At 57.6% G+C, this 25,242-nt stretch overlaps 7 protein-coding genes across 7 annotated transcripts; 4 read left to right on the forward strand and 3 right to left on the reverse strand.

Moving 5' to 3' along the window:
• Nucleotides 1–232: 232 nt before the first annotated feature.
• UV8b_02289 (uncharacterized protein) lies at nt 233–2,126 on the forward strand (the record flags this gene model as incomplete). The annotated part of the gene is made up of 4 exons (XM_043139787.1): nt 233–298; nt 373–965; nt 1,042–1,618; nt 1,734–2,126. 4 exons carry the CDS (start codon nt 233–235, stop codon nt 2,124–2,126), a joined length of 1,629 nt encoding a protein of 542 aa, XP_042995721.1.
• A 1,547-nt stretch (nt 2,127–3,673) lies between these two features.
• UV8b_02290 (uncharacterized protein) lies at nt 3,674–4,831 on the forward strand (the record flags this gene model as incomplete). The annotated part of the gene is made up of 3 exons (XM_043139788.1): nt 3,674–3,922; nt 4,066–4,171; nt 4,260–4,831. 3 exons carry the CDS (start codon nt 3,674–3,676, stop codon nt 4,829–4,831), a joined length of 927 nt encoding a protein of 308 aa, XP_042995722.1.
• Nucleotides 4,832–5,729: 898 nt separating this feature from the next.
• On the reverse strand, nt 5,730–7,165 carry UV8b_02291 (uncharacterized protein; the record flags this gene model as incomplete). Its single annotated transcript, XM_043139789.1, has 3 exons — nt 5,730–6,761; nt 6,926–6,973; nt 7,043–7,165. The coding sequence occupies 3 exons, from the start codon at nt 7,163–7,165 to the stop codon at nt 5,730–5,732; spliced, it is 1,203 nt and encodes a 400-aa protein (XP_042995723.1).
• A 1,741-nt stretch (nt 7,166–8,906) lies between these two features.
• UV8b_02292 (uncharacterized protein) lies at nt 8,907–9,152 on the reverse strand (the record flags this gene model as incomplete). Its single annotated transcript, XM_043139790.1, has 1 exon — nt 8,907–9,152. One exon carries the CDS (start codon nt 9,150–9,152, stop codon nt 8,907–8,909), a length of 246 nt encoding a protein of 81 aa, XP_042995724.1.
• A 152-nt stretch (nt 9,153–9,304) lies between these two features.
• On the reverse strand, nt 9,305–9,844 carry UV8b_02293 (uncharacterized protein; the record flags this gene model as incomplete). The annotated part of the gene is made up of 1 exon (XM_043139791.1): nt 9,305–9,844. The coding sequence occupies one exon, from the start codon at nt 9,842–9,844 to the stop codon at nt 9,305–9,307; it is 540 nt and encodes a 179-aa protein (XP_042995725.1).
• Nucleotides 9,845–12,076: 2,232 nt separating this feature from the next.
• On the forward strand, nt 12,077–13,613 carry UV8b_02294 (uncharacterized protein; the record flags this gene model as incomplete). The annotated part of the gene is made up of 2 exons (XM_043139792.1): nt 12,077–12,588; nt 12,677–13,613. 2 exons carry the CDS (start codon nt 12,077–12,079, stop codon nt 13,611–13,613), a joined length of 1,449 nt encoding a protein of 482 aa, XP_042995726.1.
• Nucleotides 13,614–22,301: 8,688 nt separating this feature from the next.
• On the forward strand, nt 22,302–25,146 carry UV8b_02295 (uncharacterized protein; the record flags this gene model as incomplete). The annotated part of the gene is made up of 2 exons (XM_043139793.1): nt 22,302–24,794; nt 24,958–25,146. The coding sequence occupies 2 exons, from the start codon at nt 22,302–22,304 to the stop codon at nt 25,144–25,146; spliced, it is 2,682 nt and encodes an 893-aa protein (XP_042995727.1).
• Nucleotides 25,147–25,242: the final 96 nt, after the last annotated feature.

Below are 25,242 nucleotides of genomic sequence, written 5' to 3' on the forward strand. Positions count from 1 at the left end.
CGGGGTTAAGGCTGTCGCTTACTAAGGCTGCCAAGGTATTATTGTATTGGGCCATTCGATGCCCCGGAAGTCGAATCCATCAAATGTTCGGAGTCCTCCGTTACATGCCATCCCATCGTCGACGGCAGGGCAGGGCTTGCCCCGTGGGAAAAGGCCTTGCCCCGTGGGAAAAGGCCTTGAAGCCATCCCACGTGGCAGCCCCTGCTTGGCACCCCCGAGGATGCCAAGGCCCATGCCTGTGCTTCCTCGCTCGTCTTTTTCTTGCCCAAGCAGAACCAGCGTCGTAGAACCAGCCATCGTAGGTGCTCGCATCCTGTGGCCGATACGATACGGCTGTGCCCAACTAACCGTACGCTCTTGTTCTCCGCACAGCCTGTGTGCTACGTGTCGCCAACAACGACGACCATGTCCAGCACCCCCTTGCAGCACAAGCAAGCTGCGGCCGAGCCGGACCCTGACAGCCGTATAAGCCAAGTCGACCAAGGCACGACGGCCACGACCACGGCCTTGAAGTCTGCCAAACACCAACCCGCCGCTACCCATGGCGCTGTGACGCGCCCCAACGTCGGCGAGTTTGTGACGCTCAGAGCTGACGCCGTGAACGCGCCGACGCGTCCGCCGCTTGAGCAGGCTGTCGAGATGCTCCGAGGCGCCAGCGTCTCCGACGACCCTGGGAATGCCGCCGCCAACGGCAGAAGCGGCAAGGACAAGGCCCACAGGTTCTGGCAAACCCAGCCCGTGCCGGGCTTGGAGGAAACCGGACAAGCCGTTCAGGATGGTCCTCTCACCGTCGAAACGGTGGTGACCAAGGAACGACAACCGCTCATTCCGGGATTCGAGTGGGTAAACGTGGACGTCGCCGACGACGACGAGGCCAAGGACCTTTGCGCGCTGCTCGACGGCCACTACGTGGAGGACCACAAGGGCGTGTTCCGATTCAACTATAGCGTCGAGGTGCTTCGCTGGTAAGCCTTGCGCAGCTCTCGAATCCGGGCGTTTTCCGAGGCATGCGCTGTGCTAACCCGCAGGTGAGGTAACCAGGATCATGACGGCGCCCGGCTGGCAGCAGAAATACCACATTGGCGTGCGAGCCTCCCAGTCTCGCAAGCTAGTTGCCTTCATCTCCGCAACCCCTGCCAAGATCCGCGTCCGCAACGCATCCTTTGTGACGTCCCAGGTGAATCTCCTCTGCGTACACAAGAAGCTCCGGGGCAAGCGCCTGGCTCCCGTCCTCATCAAGGAAGTCAGCCGTATCAGCTTGCTGGCCAATATCTGGCAAGGCGTGTACACGGCTAGCATCTTGCTCCCTCGACCCGTGAGCACTTGCCGATACTACCATCGCGTCATCAACTGGCCCAAGATGCATGGCTGCGGCTTCGTGCCTCTCCCAACGGGTAGTACGCCGCAATATGAGACTCGTAGATTTGCCCTGCCTAGTGCCACTGCTACTCCGGGCCTGAGGGAGATGCGGACCGAGGATGTCCACGCTGTCCTGGACTTGCTAGCTCGCTACCTTGCCCGTTTCCAAATAGCCCCCGAGTTTACCGCCGAGCAGGCCAAGCATTGGTTCACCCCTAGCAAGGCGTCCACACAAGCTGTTTGGTCATATGTCGTCGAGGTAAGCCTCATCTCAGCCTGCATTAGGTTTTTTTTTTTTTTTTTTGGTTTTTTTTTTCGTTTCCCCCCCCCCTTTCAGCACAAAGTTTCCCGCTAACATTGCTCTCGACGAATAGAACAGCAACAAGGAAATCACCGATTTCTTTTCCTTCTTCTGCATCGAAGTCGCCGTGACAGGAACCAATAATGTTCTTCGAGTCGCCCACCTCTTCTACTACGCAACCGAGGCTGGCCTTTCCAAGCCGGTCGACGTATCTGCTCTCAAAGTGCGCACCAATGCCCTCATCAACGACGCTCTTGTCCTCGCCCGGGATGCTAAAATGGACATGTTTAACGCCCTGTCTCTCATGGACAACGCGCTGTTTCTGGACGACCAGCTGTTCCAGCCGGGCGATGCCCAACTTCACTATTATCTTTTCAATTACCGCACGGGAGATATAGCCAGTGGCATGGCTGGGGATCGATTGGACAAGGAAAACTTGAGCGGTATTGGATTGATTTTGCCGTAGATGTGCGGCGACAACTGCCAGACGGAGTGGTTTTCTTTTTTTTTTTTCCTTTTTTTTTACCTGGTGCTTTTCTTAGTTTCCTGCTCCTCTTTGTTTTCCCTGACCATTTCCGTCGTCGATATGGTCAGGGGGCAGAGTTGATCCGAGAATCTGAGTCAAGAGTCGGTAGAACAGCTCATGTTTTTTCCCCGAGCAAGGTTCGTTCTTCAACCTGACAGCAGACTCTTTGTAGTTGGAACACATAAGAGCAGATTCTTTGGTTGTGAAAACAAAGCGCTGGAAAGTGCTGGCCCAATTTGAGTCTCGCCAAGTCCTTGCCTGCTGCACACGCAGTAGCAGCAATCGAACAAGGTCGTGCATGGCATGGCATGGCATGGCACCCCAGAGGGCTGGAGCCAAGTATTGATTTTGCCCAAGGCGCGCTTGTTCTTGCCCATTCAAAGGCCTCAAGATGGCGGTGGCAGCGAAGAGCTAGTGCCGCTGCATCCTGTTGCCAGCCAGCTCACGAAACAGGCAGAATTCGCAGGGAGGCGGCGGCGCTGACCTGGTGAACTCGTCTCATGCCAGTGTAATTACCAGGTTGGTTCGGTCGAGCCAAGCCGAGCAAAGAGCCACCAGCAAGAACCATGGTCTTGGGGAATACGGTGCGGAGACAAGAACAGCTTCACTTGAGCGTCCGACGACCGCGGGATGGGGGATCTGGCGCTCAGCCGGCTGGCTTCCTTTTGTCCAGGCGTAACACAGGGCTTGTCAGTGGAGGAAGATGGATTGGCGACACCTTTTTGGTTTCAGAGCCAGGGGATCGATCAAGACCGCGAGCTTATGTAGTTGGCAGCAGCCCAGGCGAAGAGAGAGAGAGAGTCGGCTCCGGCTCCGTCATGTGCATACCACACCGTCTCCGGTGTTCCTGTAGATGGGTACATAGCAAGCAGTCCAGTCGGCCAAAAGTCAGTGCAAGCCACCCCCAGTTTACGTGTCCATTCGAAACAAGGGCTCTGTATCGATCCGTCCCAAGGGGGAATGCCTGTGAAACCAAACGGTCTGGAAAATGCAGAACAAAGCTGGTGGTGTGTCGGCGAAAGGGGGCAGCTTCCAGCGCCAGCCATCCGCTTCGACAAGCTGAGTGGTTTTGACGGCACAACGGCTGCCATCACGACCATGACTGACCGACGAGCCACATCTTGTCCCTGACGCCGTCGTACCGTCGTACACCAGCCATGGCAAAGTTGCTACCCGCAAGTCGTCCCTCTTCATGTTCTTCATCCGTCTTGCGACGAAGCCGGGCCGCCGGGCTTGCAATTTGATCACGTGGATGCACCCCAAGCAAAACCGACGACCCACCTGCAACCAACCTGGCCAAGCCGTGGCGCCACGCTCGAACTGGCGCGCACGCAGCTGCGGGCCGGGCCAATCACGACAAGCCAGCCTGAAGCTTCCGTTCTTCGCCAACCTCTGAACCTCGTCCATGCCTGCCCTGCCCTGCCCTGCCCTGCCCCGGAAAACACGGGCTTCTTGTCAAAACGACGAGCAAGCAAGCGGTCCTGGCCATGGCTTCGCAACTCCGCTCCCCGCCACGCGGACGACCTAGGTCGTTGACGCGCTCCGCGACTCCCCTCACAGGCGACTCGCGCTCTCCCGGCCGGCGGCGACGCTTCGATTCGCCCAGCCCGTCGAGATCGATAACTCCGCCCCCTCGTCGCAATGGGCGACACCGAGCCGACAGCCGTAGCTGGAGCCGGGGTCGCGGCCGAGAGAGCAGAGAGCCCAGCGAGCATCCATTGGCAAGAAGCACCAAGGTCAGTCAAAATCAGTCCCTGCTCTCTTCCGCCCCCCTTTGTGTGTGTTTTTTTTTTTTTTTTTTTTTTTTTTTTTTTTTTTTTTTTTTTTTTTTTTCCCCGCGCGGAAGCAGGCCCAAGTTCTGACCAGTTGTCCGCGCCAGATCGTCGTTGAGCGATTGTCTAAAAACATCAACGAGGATCACCTCTACGAAATCTTTGGCCAGTTTGGATCTATCAAGGATCTTGACCTGCCCATCAACAGGACATGTACGTCGTCCTTTCTGGCCCCTCTTCCCTCAAACGACTGTCCCCAGGCTGCAGTTGTCCCCCAACCATGGCTAAACCACAACTACAGTTGGCACAAACAGAGGAACGGCGTATATCCTCTTCGACCACGAAGCCGACGCCGAAGCCGCCATCTCTCACATGCACGAAGCCCAAGTCGACGGCGCCGTCATCAACGTCTCGATTGTCTTGCCCCGACGAAAACTCTCCCCAGCTCCGCCCACCGCTCGTCGCGGCGCCAACATTGATCCTAGGGTTCCCATGTCGGGCGGTTCCCGTGGCGGCGGCGGCGGCTTCGGCTTCGGCTCTGGCGGCGGCGGTCGTCGCCGGCCTTCGCCGTCAAGCCGCTACGGTCCACGCTCGGACGTCTACCGGCCTCTGTCCAGGTCCCCCTCAAGGTCGCCGGTCGGGGTGCCTCCGTCCCGCGGTGGCGGAGGCAGCCGGTATCGCAGCCGATCGAATGGCTTCTACTCGTCGCGGTCCAGGTCCAGGTCACCGGCGCCGCGACGGAGAGGCGGGGGAGCTGGAGCTGGGAGCGGCTACGTTGACGACGCCGACGAACGACGACGCAGCCGCAGCCGCTCATACGGCGGCTACGGCGGCCGCAGCAGGTCCGGCAGCCCTGACCGTGGCCACCGCTAAGCCTCGTGATATTGCCCGGGTTTCTCTCCAGGTGGACATGTACCCAAGTGGACAGATGATGCCGCTGCGGCGTCAGATGATGCTACGGCGTTTGTGCGTTTCCCCAAACGACTGGCCTGTCGTTTTGTACGAAGAATAAAAAAGAAAAAAAAAATCAAAATCGTTGCCACCATTTTTTTTTTTTTTTTACTGCCTGCATGCCGGCTCCGATGTGAAGATTTCTACTGGGCTTTTTTTTCTTCCCCCCCGCCGTGGCAACAAGAGATGCTGTCAGGCCCCCGGGTGGCAGGCCACTACCAACGTGTGCATCAACCCGGCCAGCAACTGCTTTGCAGGTTATTGATCCCCGCGGTCGATTCTCGTCATTCGTGGGCGGGGGGGCTGGACGAGGCAGTCAAATCGTTGGGGAGGGGGGAGCGAAAAGTCCACGAGGGAAATGCGAGACGCTGTAGCGAGGAGCAGGTGGTCCAACTGGACGGAGGCTCTGGGTTTGCTGCGGCTCGGCGGGGGAAGAAAGAAAATTGGGAAAGCACGCAAGGCATGGGGAGGCATGGGAAGCGTTTGGGGATTTCACATGGTCTCTCTATGACTGCGGCTTGTGGCTTGTATTGCTGACGAATTTCACTTGATAAGGCTCTGCTGTTTACTACGGGGGATCCTGCTCGCCCCTTGGTCGTCAGGTGCGCGGGAGAGTAATTCATTAGACGTTGCCCTCTATTTCTAATCATGCCAGTGGTGCCGATTGTTTCCAAAGTCATACGAGTGGTGGCTCTTCATTTCAGAGAAGCGAAAAAAAAAATTACATTCAAAATCGTACCTCCAGGCCTGCAAATGTTCAATGTACTTTTTATTCTTTTCCCAGTCGTTGAGAAACAACAACAACAAGTTCACGGTCCCGCTACATCCAGGCCGCCATGCCGGCTCCCAGGCCAATCGCTCCCAGGGCAGCAGCCCCTACTGCTTGGGCGGTACACCTAGGCCCTGCGCCGTGAGAAGAGCTGGAGAATAAAAGGCTGGTGGTGGCTGTGGCGGTTGGCGTCGCCTCGTCGCTCGTCGTCACGGGACAGTTGGTGGTGCACGGCAGGGCCGAGGTGAAGACACCAGAGGCGGTCGACACGGGATACACGGGTGGCTGCGTGGCAATGTCCGGGTTGGGAACAATGTTTCCCACGTCGGGGTTGAGCACGCTGCCAATGAGGTGCATGACGCCGTTGGCGAGCAGGATATCCGGCTGGATTATCTGGGCCGTGTTGGCGTACTTGTTGTTCCCGTCCTGTCGGATGGTGAGATGGGCCGGGTTCATGCCGGATGCGTCCATGGCCAGGGTGGTGTAGTTGGTTCCGTTGGTGAGCAGGTGCGAGTCGAGAACCTGGTTGGGGATGACGTGGTACTTGATGATGCGGGCCAGCTGGGTGGCGTTGAGGCCGGCCAGGCCGCCGCCGACGAGCTTGAAGGCGTCGTTGGAAGGAGCAAAGATGGTGACGTTTTGGCGGTAGGCGATGTCGGGCATCAGCTTGGCGGCGTAGAGGCTGCCCAGGAAGGACACTGCTCTGAAGGCCTGGGCCGTCTTGTCCAGCTGCGTGGGCGGGACGAGGAGGTTGTCGACGATCTGGACGAGGCCGCCGGCGAAGGGAATGTCCGACTTGGTCACCGAGCACCGCGTGCCTTGGCCGCTGATGAAGATGGCCGAGTCGCCTTGCTTGTTGATGAGGACTCCCTGCCCGGAGGTGACGTTGGTGTAGGCGGGATTGGTGAGGCTGGTGGTTTCAAAGTACGTCGGGCCCTCTGCGAGGCCGCCGATGCTCACGGTTCCTTTGAGGATGTGGTACTGGAGGAGGGGGATCGTCTTGTCCCTGTCTTCGGGGTCCCAGGCGCCGTTGAGGGCAGTGTACGGGATGTTGTCGATGGCCTCGTTGGAAGGCGCTGCGATCTGGGCAGGTGGGGGGCAAGGCTTGCATTAGCACCATGTGAACTGAGCCAGAAAGAGATGCCGACTGTTGATGCGAAGAAGCGAGCGGCATTCTTGGGGCGAATGCGCGGGCATCTCGTGCAATTGACGACGGGACGGGTTACCAGGGTTCTTCAGATTCATACCGTCACGCCGCTGTAGTTGGGGAGCTGTAGGAGAATATCGGGGAATTTCTACATGTCTAGCATCAGCAACGGCTCGCCCTTTTCCCAGTCAGGAGCCAGCATCGGACAGAGACATGCCTTGATCAATTCGTAGAATTTGCTCAGGTCCTGGTTTCCAGCCAGTACAGAACCCAAATCCTTGCCTTGATCTGCAAACACGCCGGCCACCAGGGCCACCAGGCCCAGCGCGGCCTTGAGCATCGTGACGAGCCCCGATTGTTCGCCGTGCTCAGTCTCGTCTTCTTGAGCGCGGCCGAGTTGTTTTTCTTCTTCTTGCCCTCACGCGCGGATAAAGGACGACGAAGATGGGGAGGTGGGAGCCAGGGAAGAGGGGGCCTGGCTACCGTGAAGCAAGCCTGGACGGAGCTGGAAATCCAGAACCCTTTTCAGTGGTCCAAGAGGAAGTCGGAAAAAGGAAGAAGAAAAAGAGAAAGAAAAGAAAAGGTGAAGCTGGGAAGGAAGACGAAAGAAAGATGCCAAGCGACACTGTCTCGGAAAGAATCAGGCCGGCCTGGGGCAAGGGAATAGCGGCACGGGCGACTGGGCCAGTACAGTAGTTTGGTCGAATCAATGTATCAGGCACGAGGCCGGCAATTTCCCCCAGCCATTTCGACCTGGCTCGGGCGTGCCAAAGCTCCCGAAAAAGGAGCCGGGACCAGACCTGAGCTGCACGTTGAACCAGCGTTGGCGGAGAGCCTGGGCTGTTGTCGTCTGCGGCGGCCAAGCAGACTGGGGGCGATGTCATCATCACTGATCAGGCTCCCAGCCGCGAAATGAAAATGCCGTCGTCAACCAGTTCTCGCAGGTGCAGGTGTCTACTAGTGGCAGCTGGCAGCGGACAGCTGGGGCAGCTGTCTGACGCCTCGATGCCAATTGGTTGGCGGCCCGCAACCTTGCGCTGCGCTGCCCGTCGCTGCCCTGCGCTGCCCACCAGTTATGTAGCACTCGACTTTGCTATGTATGTTGGCTTGCGACTGAATAATGACTGCCGGGGATCCGGTCCAGCGGCCCTGGCCGAACACGAACAACGAACGACATGGACGTTTCAGGCCACCCACCACAAGAGCCAGGAAGTGTGATGCAGTTTGGCTTTTCTTTGGCTTCCCACGCGCGCACCCCCCAACAAATCGAAGGCGAAACACGGTCCCGTATTCTAGAACGCACAACCTTCAACCATCAGACCCTCTGCATTATCCAGCACCAGTCAGTGACGCCACGACAGAGTGATGCCCATGCCCCATGCCCCATGCCCCATGCCCCATGCCCGTGCCTGTGCCGCCCGGGTGTACGAGGTCGCCAGGGTCTTTGTTTTTTTTGTTTTTTTTTTTTCCCTTCCCGCGGCCGTCCAGGTGCCCTGTCAGGATGGATCGTGCTAGACAAGGAAGCCGCTCTCGAGAACTCTTGTGCTGGGTGCGTAACGAGGCATCACTGGCTGCTACATAGTACGGAGCATCGTATCGTAGTCGGCTGCTACTATCTACTCCGTACTAGTCCTCGCTCCAAGTACGGTTGACGAGAATCGCAACTGCGCCATGTAGCATGTACCCACGGCCTATAGCCCGCACCACGACGCCCCGTTTCTTTTTTTAGGTCTCCAGTCGTCACGGCGCCGTGCTAATCAATTGCTACTGGCTGGTACGCTGGTACGCTGGTAAGCGCGCACGCTAGGCGCCAATTTCCCATTCCCCATATTCCACACCAGAACCCCCATTCGGCCTATCAACTTTCTCGTGAACCCACTGCCCAGCATTCAACATTGGAACCAACCCCAACCCGGCACCAAATGCACAAAACTTCTTTCGAATACGAGAGTCGTGGGCCGTGGGTGTGTTGGGTGTGTTGGGTGTGTGATGTGATGCAGCCACCAGCCCGGGCAACTGCAGGCTGCAATGCAACCACTCATGAGCATGGCCATCTGCTCGTTTCCGTCATGCATCAGCGTTCAGCTACGTACAGTAACGCAATGCATCTTGCCTGCTTTGCACACACCAAGGGCGGGTTCTGGCAGCTTTCCCCTCGTCTTCCTCGTCCGAAACCAGGAACCCAAGGCCTTGTCTTGGGGCGTGCACTGCACGTCATCTCCATTGTTGCCGAGGGGCCAGGCAAAGACCTGCTGCTGCTGCTGCTGCTGCTCCTCGCTCCGTTCGCATCTTGTCGGACGTCGCCTCAGCTCAGGAGTCGGTATCATTGCCCGTGACTGACTGGTGTCGGAAAACCTTTGCAACTCGGCATAGTTGACGCTTCGGGGCCGAGGGCATGTTGCAAAGAAAGAGACACCGCTTAGGTCCACGACTCTGCCGTTGTGGTCAATCAGCTTTCCCAAATTCCCATATCCAAATCCTACAATGGGACCCGGGCTGCAGGGCCTTGCTTTGCTGCTGACGCTTTCACATGTCCAGCGGGTGCGGTGCGTACGGCCAAGTATGTAGAATGGCGAGATCCCTGCGGTGGGTGCCGGTATAACTCACATCTGCCGACGCGCAACCCACATCCCGGGCTTACTAGTAGACGAGAGAGTCTTGCGTCGTTGCGCTGATGAAAAGCCTGGATAGCAGATGCAAGCTCCAAAGAGCCATTGGCGAAAGCTCCGCTTCCCGTCGCCTCGTGTTCTGAACCAAGCTCGACTTGGCAAACCAACAAGCAATACCATGCCCACGTAGCGATTGCTGACGGCTTGAGCAAGGTCAAGATGCATGCTTTGCAGCCAAATTTGATATCAATGCTTGTTTTGAAGAGGCGGGGTGCAACCATCATCCCCGGCGAGACCGATTTTCGGCAAATCGATCCCAGTGGTGGCACCCGAATCCGTCGAACATCGGAGAGGGCAGCGCAAAACCTCTTTGTTTCGAGGCTTTTCCCGACTTGTACCAAGCTCGGCATCGGGCTACAAGGTCATTACAACTGCGCCCGGGTGCGTTCTCAGTTGCCCACAGAGAACCAGACGACGCCATGCTGCATCACAAGACTAAAGAAATGTCGGGCGTCTCCATCACGGGGAACAAGCCGGGGGGACGAAGAAAGAGAGAGGCTCTCAGATAACCCTGATGCGCTTCCAAGAGTTAGCACATGGCACTCACTTGGAGGGTGGACACGGCAGCCAACGCTTTTCAAAAAGGAGCCGCTCCATCCCGCGTCGGACGTACCGAGCCATAGGTTTGCGCCTATGGCACAAGATATGGAATGTGAGGCTTGCGGCAGTAGCATCGTCACTCTATGCAACCCCAACGGACTCACTTCCTCCGTTGATGAACCGTCGTGCTGCCGAGGATGGGGCTGGGGGCCGTTTGTTCAATGTTGCATTCTGAGGTCGCCCTGGTCCGTAGCTGACGACTTCCCAAGTGAAGTGCGTAGCGCTGCAAACTGCGCAGATTTGTCCAGGTGGATCGCGTCTGGATTAGCTCACGTTGGCCGCCGCCCGCCCACGAGGGCGTGCGTAGCAGGCGTGTCTCTAACCGCCCTGCAGGAACCAGGCAGGGTCTGTCTTAAGCCGCAAGGCCGCAAAACGACATGCCTTCATCAGCCACAGTCGCCGCCGCTCTTGTGCTGCTCTCCTGCAGTCTTGGTTCTGCAGCCTCCGCTCGCAAGTTACATCCGGGTCCAAACTTCGGAGCGTCCGGGCGGTGCAATATTCTCCAGGCGTGGTCGGTTACAGCCCGAGCACGGGCTGCTGTCGTTGGTCCAGAGCAACCCGCGGTGCCGGTATTACGCGAGATCTGGTTGGCCGCCTCGATCATGTAGCTTGCTTGGCACGACTGGCCTGGCCTGGCGTATGGCTCTGCCTCGTCATGAACGTTGTGCTCGGTCGATACATGGCCTGACGACAGTCTTGGGAAGAATGACTAATAATGACTCGACGTCGACACTGTTTGGCACCTTGACGGGATAGAGGCACGTTGGCTGCAACCAAATGCTGTCAGCAGACAAGTCCGCTTTGCCCCGAAACGACGACATTCAATACCGTGACGGTGCGGGAGAACGGACAGCCTTTCGGGTTATTGAACGAACGGAGCGGAAGCGTTGGTGGATAATGATGGATCATTATCGTTGTTTGTTGGACTTGCCAGAATGGAACCAGGACTTGACAATGGGGCTGGCTTGACATTGGCCCAAAGCTGGATTGATCCTAGTCCGCTTGCTCCGTACAGCGGTGTGTGGGAGGCAGATGATAAGAGAAGAAAAAAAAAAAAAGAAGCTGGTTTGCTCCAGGGCTGCCCGTCGATGATTGATGATGGTTGGGTGACTTGGCATATCGCAAGCATCCGCCTGGGACCTGGCCTGTTGCAGGCTGGGGTGTGCTCGGTCAACAGCCGCGCTGGCAGGCGAAATCGGGTAGCCGTCGATATGTGGCTGCGTCGAATCGCGACACTAGCACGGACTTGTTATCCGTAGGACCGTAGCTCAGCTGCTAAGCTGCTATGACCTCTTGCTCGAAGGATTCTCAATGTTCCCAAGGACCAGGCCGGCGAGAGGCACGGGACATGGCCTGGGAGCAAGCTGGTTGGCGCCAATGTGCGGTGCGGGTGCCAGCGCCAGCGCCAGCGCCAGCCAGCACCAGAGTGCCAGAGTGACCAGACACCGTTGGCAGCTCAGCAGTTGTCCAGCAGTTGGCCAGCAGTTGGCGCGCACCTGGCTGTGCAAGCCCCCGGTCAAATCCACCAGACCACCAGGGCTCCAGACTAACAGATCAATAACACTACCGGACGGTGACGACCGCTGGACCCGCCCCTCCGCCAGTATGGAGCTCAAGCTTACATGCATGTACCAGGCACATTGGCGTCTGGCGAACCCCCAGCCCGCTCGCCACCAGCTGGAACATCACCGCGGGTAGACAGACAGAGACTGCAGCCTTCGACATCACCGGCTGCTAGTCTTTTCCCCTCCACCAATTTTTTTCCTGCGACCTTGAACGTCTTCCTTCTCGAGCTCTCGCTCGACCTGGCCCTGGAGCCCCGTCTGTCGTGTCGACTCGGGGCATAAAGAAGCTAGTTGCCTGCCAGACCCAAGGTACCTAACCTAGCAGGTGCACTGGGTCAATCGTCGTCTTGACTGCTGGGACCTGCACCGCTTGAAGCAACGCAGCCGGAACCTGGCTTGGCACGAGCACAATTCGCCATGGAGCATGATGCATACCATCACGGCTACTATGGCCATCCAGTTCCGTCCGCGGCAACTACAGTCAACCCGACGCCAGTTCGCCCAGGCACTCCAAATACAGATGCTAGTCGAAATGTGTTGGACACCGACACGGCATCTTCGTACCGCCCCGGCAGAAGCACGAATCCGTTTTCAAGCCCCAGCGTCTCACGGCCAGCGTCCAGCTATGGCTCGTCGAGTGCTCTCGGGCCGCGCTACGACGTGAATGCGCAACGATACTTCCACTCTCGGCGGGTGGCCAAGGGCGAGGTCGAGAAGCCTTGGCTGGAGAAGAAGGACCCCAAAGAGAAATGGGTCACGATCCTGCCCATTGTCGGCATCTTTGTAGGTCTCGCCCTCTCGGGCTTTTTGGTCTGGGACGGCATCCGCAACGTTGTCCACCACAAATACTGTCCGGTCTTGGACGACAGCTTCGAAGGCGGTTTCAACCCAAACATCTGGACCAAAGAAGTCCAGGTCGGCGGCTTTGGGTAAGTCTTGCGGGGGGAACAAACACATCTATCCGTCGTATCCTGCGGCTGCACGTGGCTAATCACCGGACTTTGCACCGCCGCCTAGGAATGGGGAATTCGAGGAGACCACTGGAGGCGACGAGAACGTGTTTGTCCAAGACGGCCGCTTGGTCATCAGGGCCACGCTCCAAGATGCCGATAGAGTGGAGAAGAACACGGTGATTAACCTTCTCAAGGATGGGACCTGCACCTCCAAAGACTGGTATAGCTGTGTCGCCGCGACAAACACCACTGCTGGCAACTCGAGCATCGTCCCTCCGACAAGGTCGGGGCGCATCCACACCATGAAGGGGGCCAGACTCAAATATGGCCGTGTGGAGGTGACGGCCAAGCTGCCGCAAGGCGACTGGTTATGGCCGGCCATATGGATGCTGCCCGTCAAGGACACTTACGGCCCGTGGCCGGCATCGGGCGAAATCGACATTATGGAGTCACGAGGCAACAACTGGACATATGCGCAAGGCGGCAGCAACATCATGTCATCAGCCCTTCACTGGGGGCCGGACCCCGCCAACGATGCGTGGTGGAAAACGAACCACAAGCGCCAGGCCTTGCACACGACGTACAGCAGCGGCTTCAACACGTTTGGCTTGGAATGGTCGCAAAAGTACATCTTCACGTTTGTCAACAGCCGTCTGCTGCAGGTTCTGTACACCAACTTCGACCAGCCCATGTGGCAGCGGGGCGGCTTCCCCGAGTCCAACGCCAACGGGACTCGCCTGACGGATGTCTGGAGCCAAACGGGCCGGCAAAACACGCCGTTTGACCAGGAATTCTACCTCATCCTCAACCTGGCCGTCGGCGGCACGAACGGCTGGTTCGAGGACGGCCAGTCGGGTAAACCATGGCTGGACCGGTCACCCAACGCCCGCAAGGACTTTTGGAAAGCCAGAGACCAGTGGTATCCTACCTGGACGCAGCCGCAGCTGGAGGTGAAGAGGGTAGTGATGCTGCAGCAGTGCGACGGAAATGAAAACCAATGACCAGTTGAGCCTGATTTTTTAGAGGATTGGAATATTTTCCCCGCTTTTGCCATTTGCCCCCTCCCCTTCCCCGCACCCCCTCCGCCCCGCCCCCCCCTTTTTTTTTTCCCCCTCCTTGGTCTGCGATAAGGGCTTGGCATCATTTCATTGAAGTTGAATAATGTGTCTAGACGTTTTCAGTGTCATGGCTCGCATTGTCATCATTTTCGGGAGCACGGGTTTTATTTTTATTTTTATTTTTTTTTTCTCCCATTGGGCAGCGTGGCACAAGCACCAATTACTAACTGGCTGGGCTGGCCATGACAGCATTGCAGAGGACTTTCTTTTTCCTGTCCTCGTTTTTTTCTTTTTCTTTTCTTTTCTTTTTTGCTTCTTTCGGATTTCTTGGGATATAATGTGGTCAAATTCTTGGATGCGCAAACAGGCATGGGCAGTGACAGGGCAGTGACAGGTTGGGCATAGGCAGATAAATAACAAACGTCAATAGAGCAGAGCAACAAGTCGAGTTTCCGAGCAGAAGATGGCGCCAAGCAATGCCCGTCGCAGGTACATGCACGCGGTACAGCTGCGGGCTCCCCTGCGCCGTGAGACACTGGCAACGTGTTTGAACGCAGGCGGCTGGGCTGGACCTCCAGCACGACTCGCGAGAGTAACACAAACCGTCGCGGCAAAGCAAATTGAGCAAAGACTCGAGAGCAGAGAACGAACAAAAAAAAAAAAAAAAAAAAGGTGCGGGCAAGGACCGAGACCCGCCCGGTGAGGAGATGACTGGAGATAAGCTTGCTTCCTCCCCATGTGCCTGTGCCTGTGTCTGTGCGCCAGGTACACGATGGGCCATGGCCCGGATTAAACGGGCCCAGGCTCGTACGAGACTTTTTTTTTTTTTCTTCGGAAAAATAGAGAAAAATTTGGCCGTCTTCTCACATGTTGGTTCGGCGGTGCCTCCCGTCGCGGGATGGATTAGTTAGGTAGCTAGGTAGCTCCTGCCTCGAGACTCCGTCAATAGCAGCGTAGACCACCTGAGCCAGGGGGGGCTGGTTCGTTGCGCCAATGTGTACTCCGTAGTCCGTACATGGCATGGCAATGGCAACGAAGGTGCATGTACGTATCGTATCGTATCAAATGGAAAAGAGCAACGCAGATGAGAGAAGAAACGGGCATTTGGCCTAGTCGGGTTTGTAAGCCAAGTCTGGGGCTCTGGGGCCAATCAAACGCCAACAGCAAGCACATGGGTGCAGAAAAAAAGAACAGACATTTCCTTTCGGATGGGGTGGAATGGCAGTTCAAGGATGATGATGATGATGATGATGATGATGATGGGACAAGGGGGGGGTTTTCCGGAGCGGGTACCGAGTAGGAAGTTGCGTGGTTGGTTCTTCGCTTTTGATTTACACAATGGGCAGCTAATCTCTACAGAGGCGCTCCCCGGCGGCAGCATCATCAGCATCACCATGCGGCGGATTTTTCGTTTTGGCTCGAGGGCGATCGACAGACCCAGACTCAGACTCGCTCGAGGTTGTCCTCGCAGGCACGCAGCGAGCGCGCTGCAGGGTTTGTCGGCACCGACGGCGCCGGCGTGCTGATATCCAAGCCCGAGGCCGTGCCCCGTACCCCGTAGCGTGCCATCGTACAGGCGAGAATTGAAATTGCGTCGACGGTTGAACGAACGAGTGGCACGACTTTGCCGACATTAGCGTGGGGGGAAAGCTTTGATCCTGGGCCCTGGACGCGATTGATTTTTTTCTTATCTTTTTTTTTTTTTTTTTGGGTTCCCGTGTTCTTGTTTCTGGCTTATCTTTAGTTTCCGGCGTATCTTTAGCGCCGCTTTGATGCTTTTTTTTTTTTTTTCTGGGAGCCAGAGCTTCACGATGCTGGAAACCCGGGCTGACATTTTCGACATGGGGCTGCTTTTTTTTGTGGGCCTCCTCTCTCTCTCTTCTTTTTTTTTTTTTTCCCCCTCTTTCCCTTCTCATTGTAAGCCGACGAGAGCAAGGGGCCTGGCCCTTACCTTGCTCGGCAGAGGGCTGTGGGCCGCCAGAACCGTAAAGCTGCGAGCTGTTAATGCCTTGTTCATTGGCAAAATTAATCATCGACTCCGCATAACAGAACAGAGTACAGCTGGCTGGCGTGGTCGGTCGGTGCGGAACTCGGAATTGACAGGAGCCCAAGCCCAGCCCAGCCCCAGCCCAGCCCCGGCCCGGCGGCCCAAGGCGACTGACTGGTGCCAGCGCTCGGCAGCGATTGGCTTGGCTCGGGAATACCGCGCGAAACCGAGGGAGGGCCCAGCCGCCGACGCCTTCGTTGCTGCACCGAGTACGGAGTACGATGCGTCAATCGTCAATCGCAGCGACAAGGCAGAACCTAGAGTTGCCCCTTGCTGTCTGGGAACGAATAAAAAAAAAAAAAACCCCCCGAAGCCCGCGCCAAAACCTGCTTTTGGACGAGCACCCAGCCGATCGATCGGGCATGCACACGCCCTCACCCCCCCCCCCCCCCCCCCCCGCCCCGCTCTCTTCCCCCTTCCCTCGCAACAGACCGTCTGGACTCTGCACAAGATGCGGTCAATGGGGGGGGCATCGAACTTGCCACTTTGCCATGTACAGCAGGCGGCGGGAGCACAAAGGACCAGACTGGCTCTCAGCTTTCAGGTAGCATGCAGGCCGTGCATTGGGGCGGCAGGTTGCAGGTGGAATACGAAGAAGAGTCCGGTCCGCTCACGAAGAACACCGAGTGCCAGCCAGCCAGCCAGCCAGCACCCGGGTCGATTTCGGTTCGGTTCGGTTCGGTTCGGTTCACGGTTCACGGCGGGCAGCCAAGGCTGCTACGTCGCGTCTGGTAGCTGGCGCTGGGAATGTCCGGGGATGATGTCCTGTATTTGCTGTCTGGCGTTTCTCTCCGCCTGAGAGACGGGCTGGGCTGGGCTGGTGGTGCCTGGCGGGCGGGTTGACGCTTCAACGTGCGTCGACGTCGAGCTGGTCAATCGCTTGCGCAGCGCATAGAGAATGACTGACTGGTTGCAGACAAGATCAATACGACCAATACCGTCAATCATTGATTGTTGCTTGCCCCCCCCCCCCCCCCCCCCAGGCCAGCTTTTGCGATCCGCACAGCCCGCTGCAGATGGACGATGCCGTCAGCCCACCATTCATTTCAGTCGGGGTCCGGAACTGAACCGAGCCCCAAGAATCCCGCCGACCAGGCTTCATCAGTCGTCTGCGTCTTTTTTATCTGTTCATGGTGCCGTGCCATTCACCCTTGAGCTCAGCGGCCATGATGGCCTGGCCTGGCCTGGCCTGACCAAGTCTGTTTGCCCTCGTGGCTGCGTGATGGCGTGCGCGCACGGGTTGACGGTTGTCGGTTGGCGGTGGACGGTTGACGGTGGACGGTGGACACCAGCAGGTCTGGTCTGGTCTGGTCTGGTCTGGTTCGAGTCTCTCGGCCCAGCTGATCGACTTACAGTGCCGTTGTGTAGCCCTACGTGCATGATGAAGATTGAATTCTACGATTTCCGTGATTTCCCTAGCCCGGGGCCTGGGTGATCCGGCACCTGCTAGCGTGCTGTCTCGGAGCCTGCCAGCGTCAACTGCTGCCAGCTTGAGCCTATGTGCGCTGTCCTACAGTCGGGTCCAGCGACCGACGGTCAACCACCGCCCAGGCAGAAAGCATCAATCAATTGACGGAAAGCCGTCCCGCTTGTCTCAGGCCTTATCTCTCCCTGTGCGCCCCCATCACGCCCCCCATCACGCCCCCCATCACGCTCCCATCACCGCCCCATCACCGCCCCATCACCGCCCCATCACCGCCCCCTTGAGGCCCTTCAGGCCCCAGCCGCTAATACATATCTCAAGCACCACCACACCAGTTGACCCGACACGACGAAAACACGACGAAAATCACCGACCCGACAGCATTTGATTACTTGTAGATAGACAGCACCACCAGTTGACGCTCTGGTCCGTCTGGTCCAATTTCTCACGCTTCTTCCCACCTGACCCCCTCCCCCCCCAGCTACGCCGCTACGGCGCAGGTAACGGCAGGCAGCCGACATTGCATTGCATCCTGCCTAGCACCGGGTGCGTGTGTATATATACCATTGACGGGGTTCACCTGGTTCACCTTTGTGTGCTCCGCCCCGCAAGACTGCAGGATGCCCTTTGCGCCTTTCGCCCGGTCTTCTAGATGGTGAGCCGCGCATTAGCTTCCAGGCCCGCGCGTGCGCCCGAGTCCGCGCAAGATGGGAAGATAATGGATGTGGTGGGGTCGCCTGCAATTGACTCTCTTGATTTCCAGCTCCTATGTGCACGAGGGCAGTGCGCAGCAGCGCGACACCGCAAGGTTTTTTCCTGCTCGTTGAACTGTTTAGCCCGACCGGTGCTCCTGCGACTCGTGATTTGCGCGCGGTGGATTGGCAGGTTGGTCGGGGCTCCATAGGCGCCGGAGGGATCAATTAGCTCACCCGGTCTTAAATTTAGAAGACAAGGTTGACCCAAAGTCATGGCCGACCAGACCCTACCCAGTACCCGCAGTGCCCACAGGCACAGGGCGTATGACAGGGAGTTTGGTATCACCGTACGGACTGGAGTCTAGTACGATCTGCACGGACTCCGTACTGCGAACAGACCCGAGCAGCATCTCGTATCAAGATTCAAAGACCAGGGACAAAGGTCGAAGTCATCGCGGGCGGCTGGCTGCGTGCCGCTGTGCGCCAGCGCTCGAACCGAGGCTGCCCAGAGCATCGCGGACAAGAAGGAAGAAATATAAAAAAAAATAAAAAATAAAAATAAAAATAAAAATAAAAAAAACCACCATGCTATGCGCCAAGTGGACTGCCGAATTGAATTGGTCGCTTTCTATGGCGACGTTCTTTTGACCCAATCGGCATCACGGGCTGAGAGAACAAAACCCACGCCCCTTCCCCCGGCTCAAGCTTTCCCAAATTAATTGAACAAACAAAAAACAAAATCCCCGCTGGGGAAAAACCCACTTGTTAACATGACGGAATGAGCCGGGGGTCTGTCGGCGGGAAAACGTGTTGGCGTAACGCCTTGGCGACACCTTGGCGACGCCTTGGCGTTGGACCAATGTCATGTCATGGTGCCCGCCGGACCATTGTGGACCGACCAAGAGGTCAAACGTGGGTTTGCGCCACAGCTCGGCAGGGGTAACTAGGTTAGCGACGGGCTGGGCTGGGCTGGGCTGGGGTGTGCGTGGGGTGTGCGTGGGTGTGCGTGCGAATGGCACGAGTTTTGACGACGCAAACGAAGAGCAGGACCCGCAGGGTTTGCAAACCAAAGGTCAAGCCACAGCCAGGTGCTGATAGGCCTGCTCTCGCAGGGCTGGGGCGGCTTCAGGCTCGCACCTTCCATTGTCGACGCTAGACAGGCACCAGACCTTGGCGACGATGATGATGATGATGATGATGATGATGATGATGATGGCGTCGACATGTCGTGTGGAATTTCCGCGCCAATCCGATATTACTAAGTGTGCCGTGGCGTCGGCAAGCGCCAGGCGTTTCCACCGAGCAGGCGGGCTTCCCGGTCGTGTCGTCTGACAGCGGCAACGACCTTCCTTGTCCTGCACTGCACTGCACGCTGGCGTTTATAGTCGCATGCATGCATGGCTCGTTTGCAAAAAAGCCAGGCCAGGCCAGGCCAGGCCAGGCCAGGCATGGCATGTTGACTGTTCGGGTTCGGAACGGGGGCCAGCCAGCCTTCACTTTCACAGGCGGCGGCGTCCGAGGGGCGGCTGCTGGACTGGACAACCAAACAAACCACATGCAGACAGCAATTGACAATCGCATTGTGCGCGGTCACCAGTCAGTCTGCTGCTGCGAGCTTCACGTTGCTTTCCAGCGCCGTGGCTGCGGGCGGTTGGCTCCACCTCCGCCTTTCGCAGCGCGTGCAGGGCTGGTGCTGGCGCGCAAACTAGCGTGTTAATCAGCGAGTGAGCCAGTGAGTGAGCCAGTGAGTGAACGTGGGTGAACCTGTGAGTGAACCTGTGAGTGAACCTGTGAGTGAACCTGTGAGTGAACTGCCAGACATGTAGTGAGTGAGTGAGTCGGCCTGGAGTCAACATACTGTTTGTTACAGTAACTGATGGCTCTAGGCGGGCGGCTGCGAAGCGCTCAGGGCATGCGACATGTGACATGTGGCGGGCTATAGTGGCCCGGGCTCTGTACTCTGCGTCCAACTAGGGCCTGCTTTCCAGTCCAAAGATTCCATGCCTCGGCGCTTGTTGGGGCTTAAGCCCAGCCACGTTGGCCGCCAGACTTTGTTTGATGATACGCCCAATGAGCATTATTGTCAGTGGCCGTGGCTTTGTCCAGGAATCCAGGCTCGACTCAGCACTCAGCACTCGGCACTCGGCACTCGGCACGGAGCAGTAGGTCGTAGGTACGTGCCATTCTGCCGCCCGGAAGGTCACTCGCCAGCAAGCTCGCGAGCGCCGTCCTCGGACCCGTCACGCCACCACTCGCCGTCTCAGTTTCATTACTTTCATTCATTCATCCATCCATTCATTCCCTCATTCATGTACGAAACGAGGACAGATACAGGTTCAAAGCTGCGCTCTTGGGGTTCGCCATGTCGACGGCATGCGGCTGCTGTACGGAGCACGAGCGAGTGCAACGGAGGCAAAGAGTTATCCACAGTACGGAGCAGCAACATGGAAACCATGCCATGTGACCGAACAAGGAACGCCCGCCGGGGGGGGGAACAATGGAACAAAGTACATGTACGGAGTACCTTTGGTACGCAGCGAGCGTCAATGGGTGTGTGTCGCGGCTCCAAGCCTCCAACGTCCTTTAAACGGGCTTTGGCCGGCGCCAGTCCGTCCACCTATGATGGAACGCAGATGCCAGACGGCTTGGTCGCGGGCAAGGAAGGCGGGCGGGCGGGCGGGCGGGCGGGCGGGCGGGCGATGGGGGCAAAAAAAAAAAAGGAAAAAAAAAAAGGAAAAAAAAAAAAGAAAAAAAAAAGAAAAAGAAAAAGAAAAAGAAATCGACGGCAAGCCTGCCTTCCTTGGTGTGTCCTGCCATTTCTATCCTGCCCGCGAATCTAAGCCCATTGGGCGCGGGCCCCTTTGGCAAGAGCGGTCCACTTAGACCGAGTTCCTGCTTCCTAGTCCCGTCCGTACTCCGTAGCAAGGTGGGAAACAAAGAAACATGGATAGACTGGGTTCCCAAGGTAGATTGGATCGGGTGGCTTGTTCAGAGTCCCGTAATGTACTCCGTACACACCCCCCCCTGCCTCACCCTTGCCCCTGCTTTCCCCTGCAACGACGACAACGGAGAACAAAAAAAAAAAAAAAAGCACGAGCCTAGAGCCCCAGCCCAGAGTCCTGTTGAGCGACGGAGCGACAGACACGCACGACGAGTCCATGACATACAGCATACAGCATACAGGCACATGGGGTCATGGCTCGAGCCGCCAGCGAGGAAGAAGAGCAGGAGCCCCAGCCAGCGAGCCGCCAGCGAGAGGACCAGCGACAGAGCCAGCGAGAGAGTCCCCCCCTCCAGCCAAGGGCCAAAAAAAAAAGAAAAAGAAAAAAGAACAGAAAAGGCCCGTTCAAGCATGGATCCAAGGACAAGGGCTCCGTATCACCGGCATAAGCGTACCAGACAGACTTCCTCTCTCGGGTTTGCGTGCTGTGCTCATATCATCTTCTCATCTCCTAGTAGAGGGCTTCGTCTCTTAGACCCCCTCGCATCTCCCAAGTGACATCTGACAAGGCGAGCTCTCTCTCTCTCCGTTTGTCGACCAACAAAACAACAAAACACACACTTCTTCGAGCTACCATCGACCGGCACCGTAGAGGTGGCCGCCAATACGCAAATTCCAGCAACAGCAACAGCAACAGCGCCGCATCTGCTTCCTCCTTGTCGCGAAGCATCAGCAGCAGCCGCCATCACACGCCCACCCCTGCCTGCCTGCCTGCCTGCCTGCCTGCCCTGCCATTCGAGGCTTGCTGGTCCCCCTTCGGTACGTTGGCGGTTGGCAAATCACCACCCCCGTCTTTCCCAAGTCCAAAGTCCAACATGCACCGCCTCTGCCGCCGGCTGGTCTGCGTGGCCCGTCACTCACGTCGCTTACCCAAATCTCATCTTGACCAGACCAGCAACTGCTTCGTACTACTTACTACAAGTGCTTGCTGCCTCCTTTCTCTTCTCCCGTTCTTCACGTCCCTCCCCTTCCCCCCATTATCCTTCCTCGAAACGCCACCCCGGGCCTTCTTTGTTCTTGTCGTTGACATCCTGCCGACAGCTCGGGCGTTTATAGGGCTAGACAAGTTTCAGTCTCAGTCCTTGGGGGGGTCCAGCTCTCGTTTCCACTCTGGTGTTCGCTCCTCAGTGCTCCGTACCCGGGGTCCAGTCTGAAACATTCGCCATCATATCCGACATCGATCCTGCTTCTGCTGTCCTTGATACCGTACCCAGCCATACATGCACACTTTATGCGGTTCGGCTCCTCTTGTGTCGTGACGACGAAGCCAAAGACAGCATAGCTTCTCGCCTGGCTGCATCGGCCGCGCACAGAACCAGTGGTTGAACTGGACAGCAGCTTGCCTTGCCTACCCAACGGGACGGTGCCATCACGGCCTTCAGGGTTCTGATTGTGCCTCGCGCCTTGAGAAATCTTGCCAACCTGCCTCCTTCGGCCGCACGGCTGAGTTTTCTCCGGGCCCAGCATGGGTATAACCAGCTACTTCAAAGCTGGCAAGAAACCCGACGCCGCCGCCGCTCCCGAAACACAAACCGACAGCGGCGTTTGGCGGCCAAACCGTAGCCAGCAGCCCTCGGCTCTTTCTGAGAAACCTCCTTCGTTTCCGACCAATGGCAACGACATGGAACTGCAACCGCCCACGCCTCGATTCCAGTCGAGGCCTGGGTCGATATCTGGCCGGTCGACGCCATCCATTGCTGGAAGCTCCATGTTCCTTGACGACATCAAGCATGAGGTCATGGTCAACTACCTGTACCAACAACAGTGTTCTCAACTTTGGGTCAGTGACGGCTCCGGTGAAGTGGAGGGTGTTCTCCTCCGTAAAGTCCGGGGCCACTACATGGCATGCCCCCCTCAGCTGGGCAACTCCCCCTTTGCCATGGCCTGCGCGGCAATGAACGTGCAGTGCGCCATGACGGTCAACTCTCGCGTCATCAAGACGTTCCTCCAGTGGTCGCCGGACGCAGTCGATGTGCCTCTGATGAACGGGTTGCGGGTCCAGATCCTGCCCACCATCGAGGATCTCCCGAGGGCGAGAAAACACCAGTTCGCCGCCTTCGTCGCGTCCGAGGGTCTGCTGATCGTGTGGGACGACGACCCCATGCACCTCCTTCAGCGTGCCAAGCTCATTGAGTCGGAGCTCATGGAGCTTGTGTGGAAGGCCGGCAACACGGATGACGAAGAGGACGAGAAAAGGGGCCCCGGCGCGGTGGAGGCCGAGATTGACGAGGAGAGCGGCGAGATCAAGCCGGAGAAGCGACCGGTCCACCTCCAGAACACCGTGCTGGTGTCTCTGACGCTCGTTCTCGTCACCGTTTCCCTGGGTGCCGCTTGGCGCGAGCTGGCCATTGAAGTGTCCGTCGACGGCAACTTCACCAGGCTGGCGCTCGTTTCCCTCTTCCCCGTCCAGGTCTTCTTCACCCTCTTCTTCGCGCAGGTCATTGTCGGCTGCCTGGCGCAGATTTTCGGCCCGATTCGCCAGCTCACCATCAACTCCAAGTTCTACTCGGCGAGGCCGCCTCCCCGCCTGCAACGCTCCGTGCTCCCCCACATCACCATCCAGTGCCCCGTCTACAAGGAAGGCCTGCAGGGCGTCATCATCCCCACCGTCAAGTCCATCAAGCAAGCCATGTCCACGTACGAGCTCCAGGGTGGTTCGGCCAACATGTTCGTTAACGACGACGGCCTGCAGCTCGTCTCGGAAGAGGATCGTCGGGCCCGCATCGAGTTCTACGCCGACAACAGCATCGGCTGGGTGGCTCGTCCCAAGCACGGCGAGAACGGGTTCACGAGAAAGGGCAAGTTCAAGAAGGCTTCCAACATGAACTTTGCCCTCATGATCTCGTGCAGGGTCGAGGAGAAGCTGCAAGCCATCGCCAGGCACCCCGAGTGGAGCCAGCATGACGAGGCGCAGGCGTACGAGCAGGCTCTCAAGGAGGTGCTCGAGGAGGACGGCCGCGCCTGGGCCGACGGCAACATTCGCGTGGGCGACTACATCCTCCTGATCGACTCGGACACGCGCGTTCCTGCCGACTGCTTCCTCGACGCCGTGTCCGAGATGGAGCAGTCGCCCGACGTGGGCATCATGCAGTTCTCCTCGGGCGTCATGCAGGTCGTCCACACCTACTTTGAGAACGGCATCACCTTCTTCACCAATCTCATCTACTCGGCCATCCGATACACCGTCTCCAACGGGGACGTCGCTCCGTTTGTGGGTCACAACGCCATCCTTCGCTGGTCCGCCATCCAGCAAGTGTCTTACCAGGACGAGGACGGATACGACAAGTTCTGGTCCGAGAGCCACGTGTCCGAAGACTTTGACATGTCGCTTCGTCTGCAGTGCAGCGGCTACATCATCCGGCTGGCCGCATGGGCCGGCGAAGGGTTCAAGGAGGGCGTGTCCCTGACCGTGTACGACGAGCTCGCGCGGTGGGAGAAGTACGCCTACGGCTGCAACGAACTTCTCTTCCACCCCGTCCGCACCTGGCTCTGGCGCGGCCCGTTCACCCCGCTGTTCCGCCGGTTCCTCTTCTCCAACATCCGGTTCACCTCCAAGGTGACGGTCATTTCCTACATCGGGACGTACTACGCCATTGGGGCGGCCTGGATCATGACGGCCGCCAACTACTTCTTGATGGGCTGGTTCAACGGATACCTGGACAAGTACTATGTCGACTCGTGGAAGGTTTGGTTCTCCATCATCCTGGTTTTCAACGGTCTCGGGAACATTGCGCTTGCGGTGATGCGGTACCGTGTCGGGGAGCGCAGCCTCCTGCACGCGCTCTTTGAAAACTTCAAGTGGACCATCATGTTGGCCATCTTCCTGGGCGGCCTGTCTCTGCACGTCAGCCAGGCTCTGCTGGCTCACATGTTTGAGGTTGACATGACCTGGGGCGCGACGAGCAAGGAAGCCGAGTTTTCAAACTTTTTCATTGAAGTGCCCAAGGTTTTGAAGAAGGTGAGTGCGCAAGATTGGCAGGTTTTTTTTTTTTTTGGCCGCGGCAAACTCGACAAAGCCAAGCCCCTTTTACACCCACTTTTTTTTCTTTTTTTCTTTTTTTTTCTTTCTTTTTTTTTTCAAAGCAACACCCGAATGCTAACAGGGCCGGCCGCCCGTCTAGTTCAAATTCTCCATTCTATTCGCGCTCGTCTCCATTGCCGGCATCGTCATCCTGGCCGTTGCTCCATTCGTTCCCTACGACTGGCGTATCACCGACTTTGTGGCGATACTTCCGATGGCCACCGTCGCTGCCAGCCACTTCCTCCTCCCGTTAGCGTTGAACCCTGCTCTGATGACATTTTCATGGTAAATACCAAGGACAAGGCCTCTCGAGGAGTTTGGCTTCCTCGGGCGGTCTCGACCTGTCGATGAGAAACTCTGAATATAATGATGCATTGTCTCGGCT

This window comes from Ustilaginoidea virens, chromosome 2 (genome assembly GCF_000687475.1).
Source record: "Ustilaginoidea virens chromosome 2, complete sequence".
NCBI lineage: Eukaryota > Fungi > Ascomycota > Sordariomycetes > Hypocreales > Clavicipitaceae > Ustilaginoidea > Ustilaginoidea virens.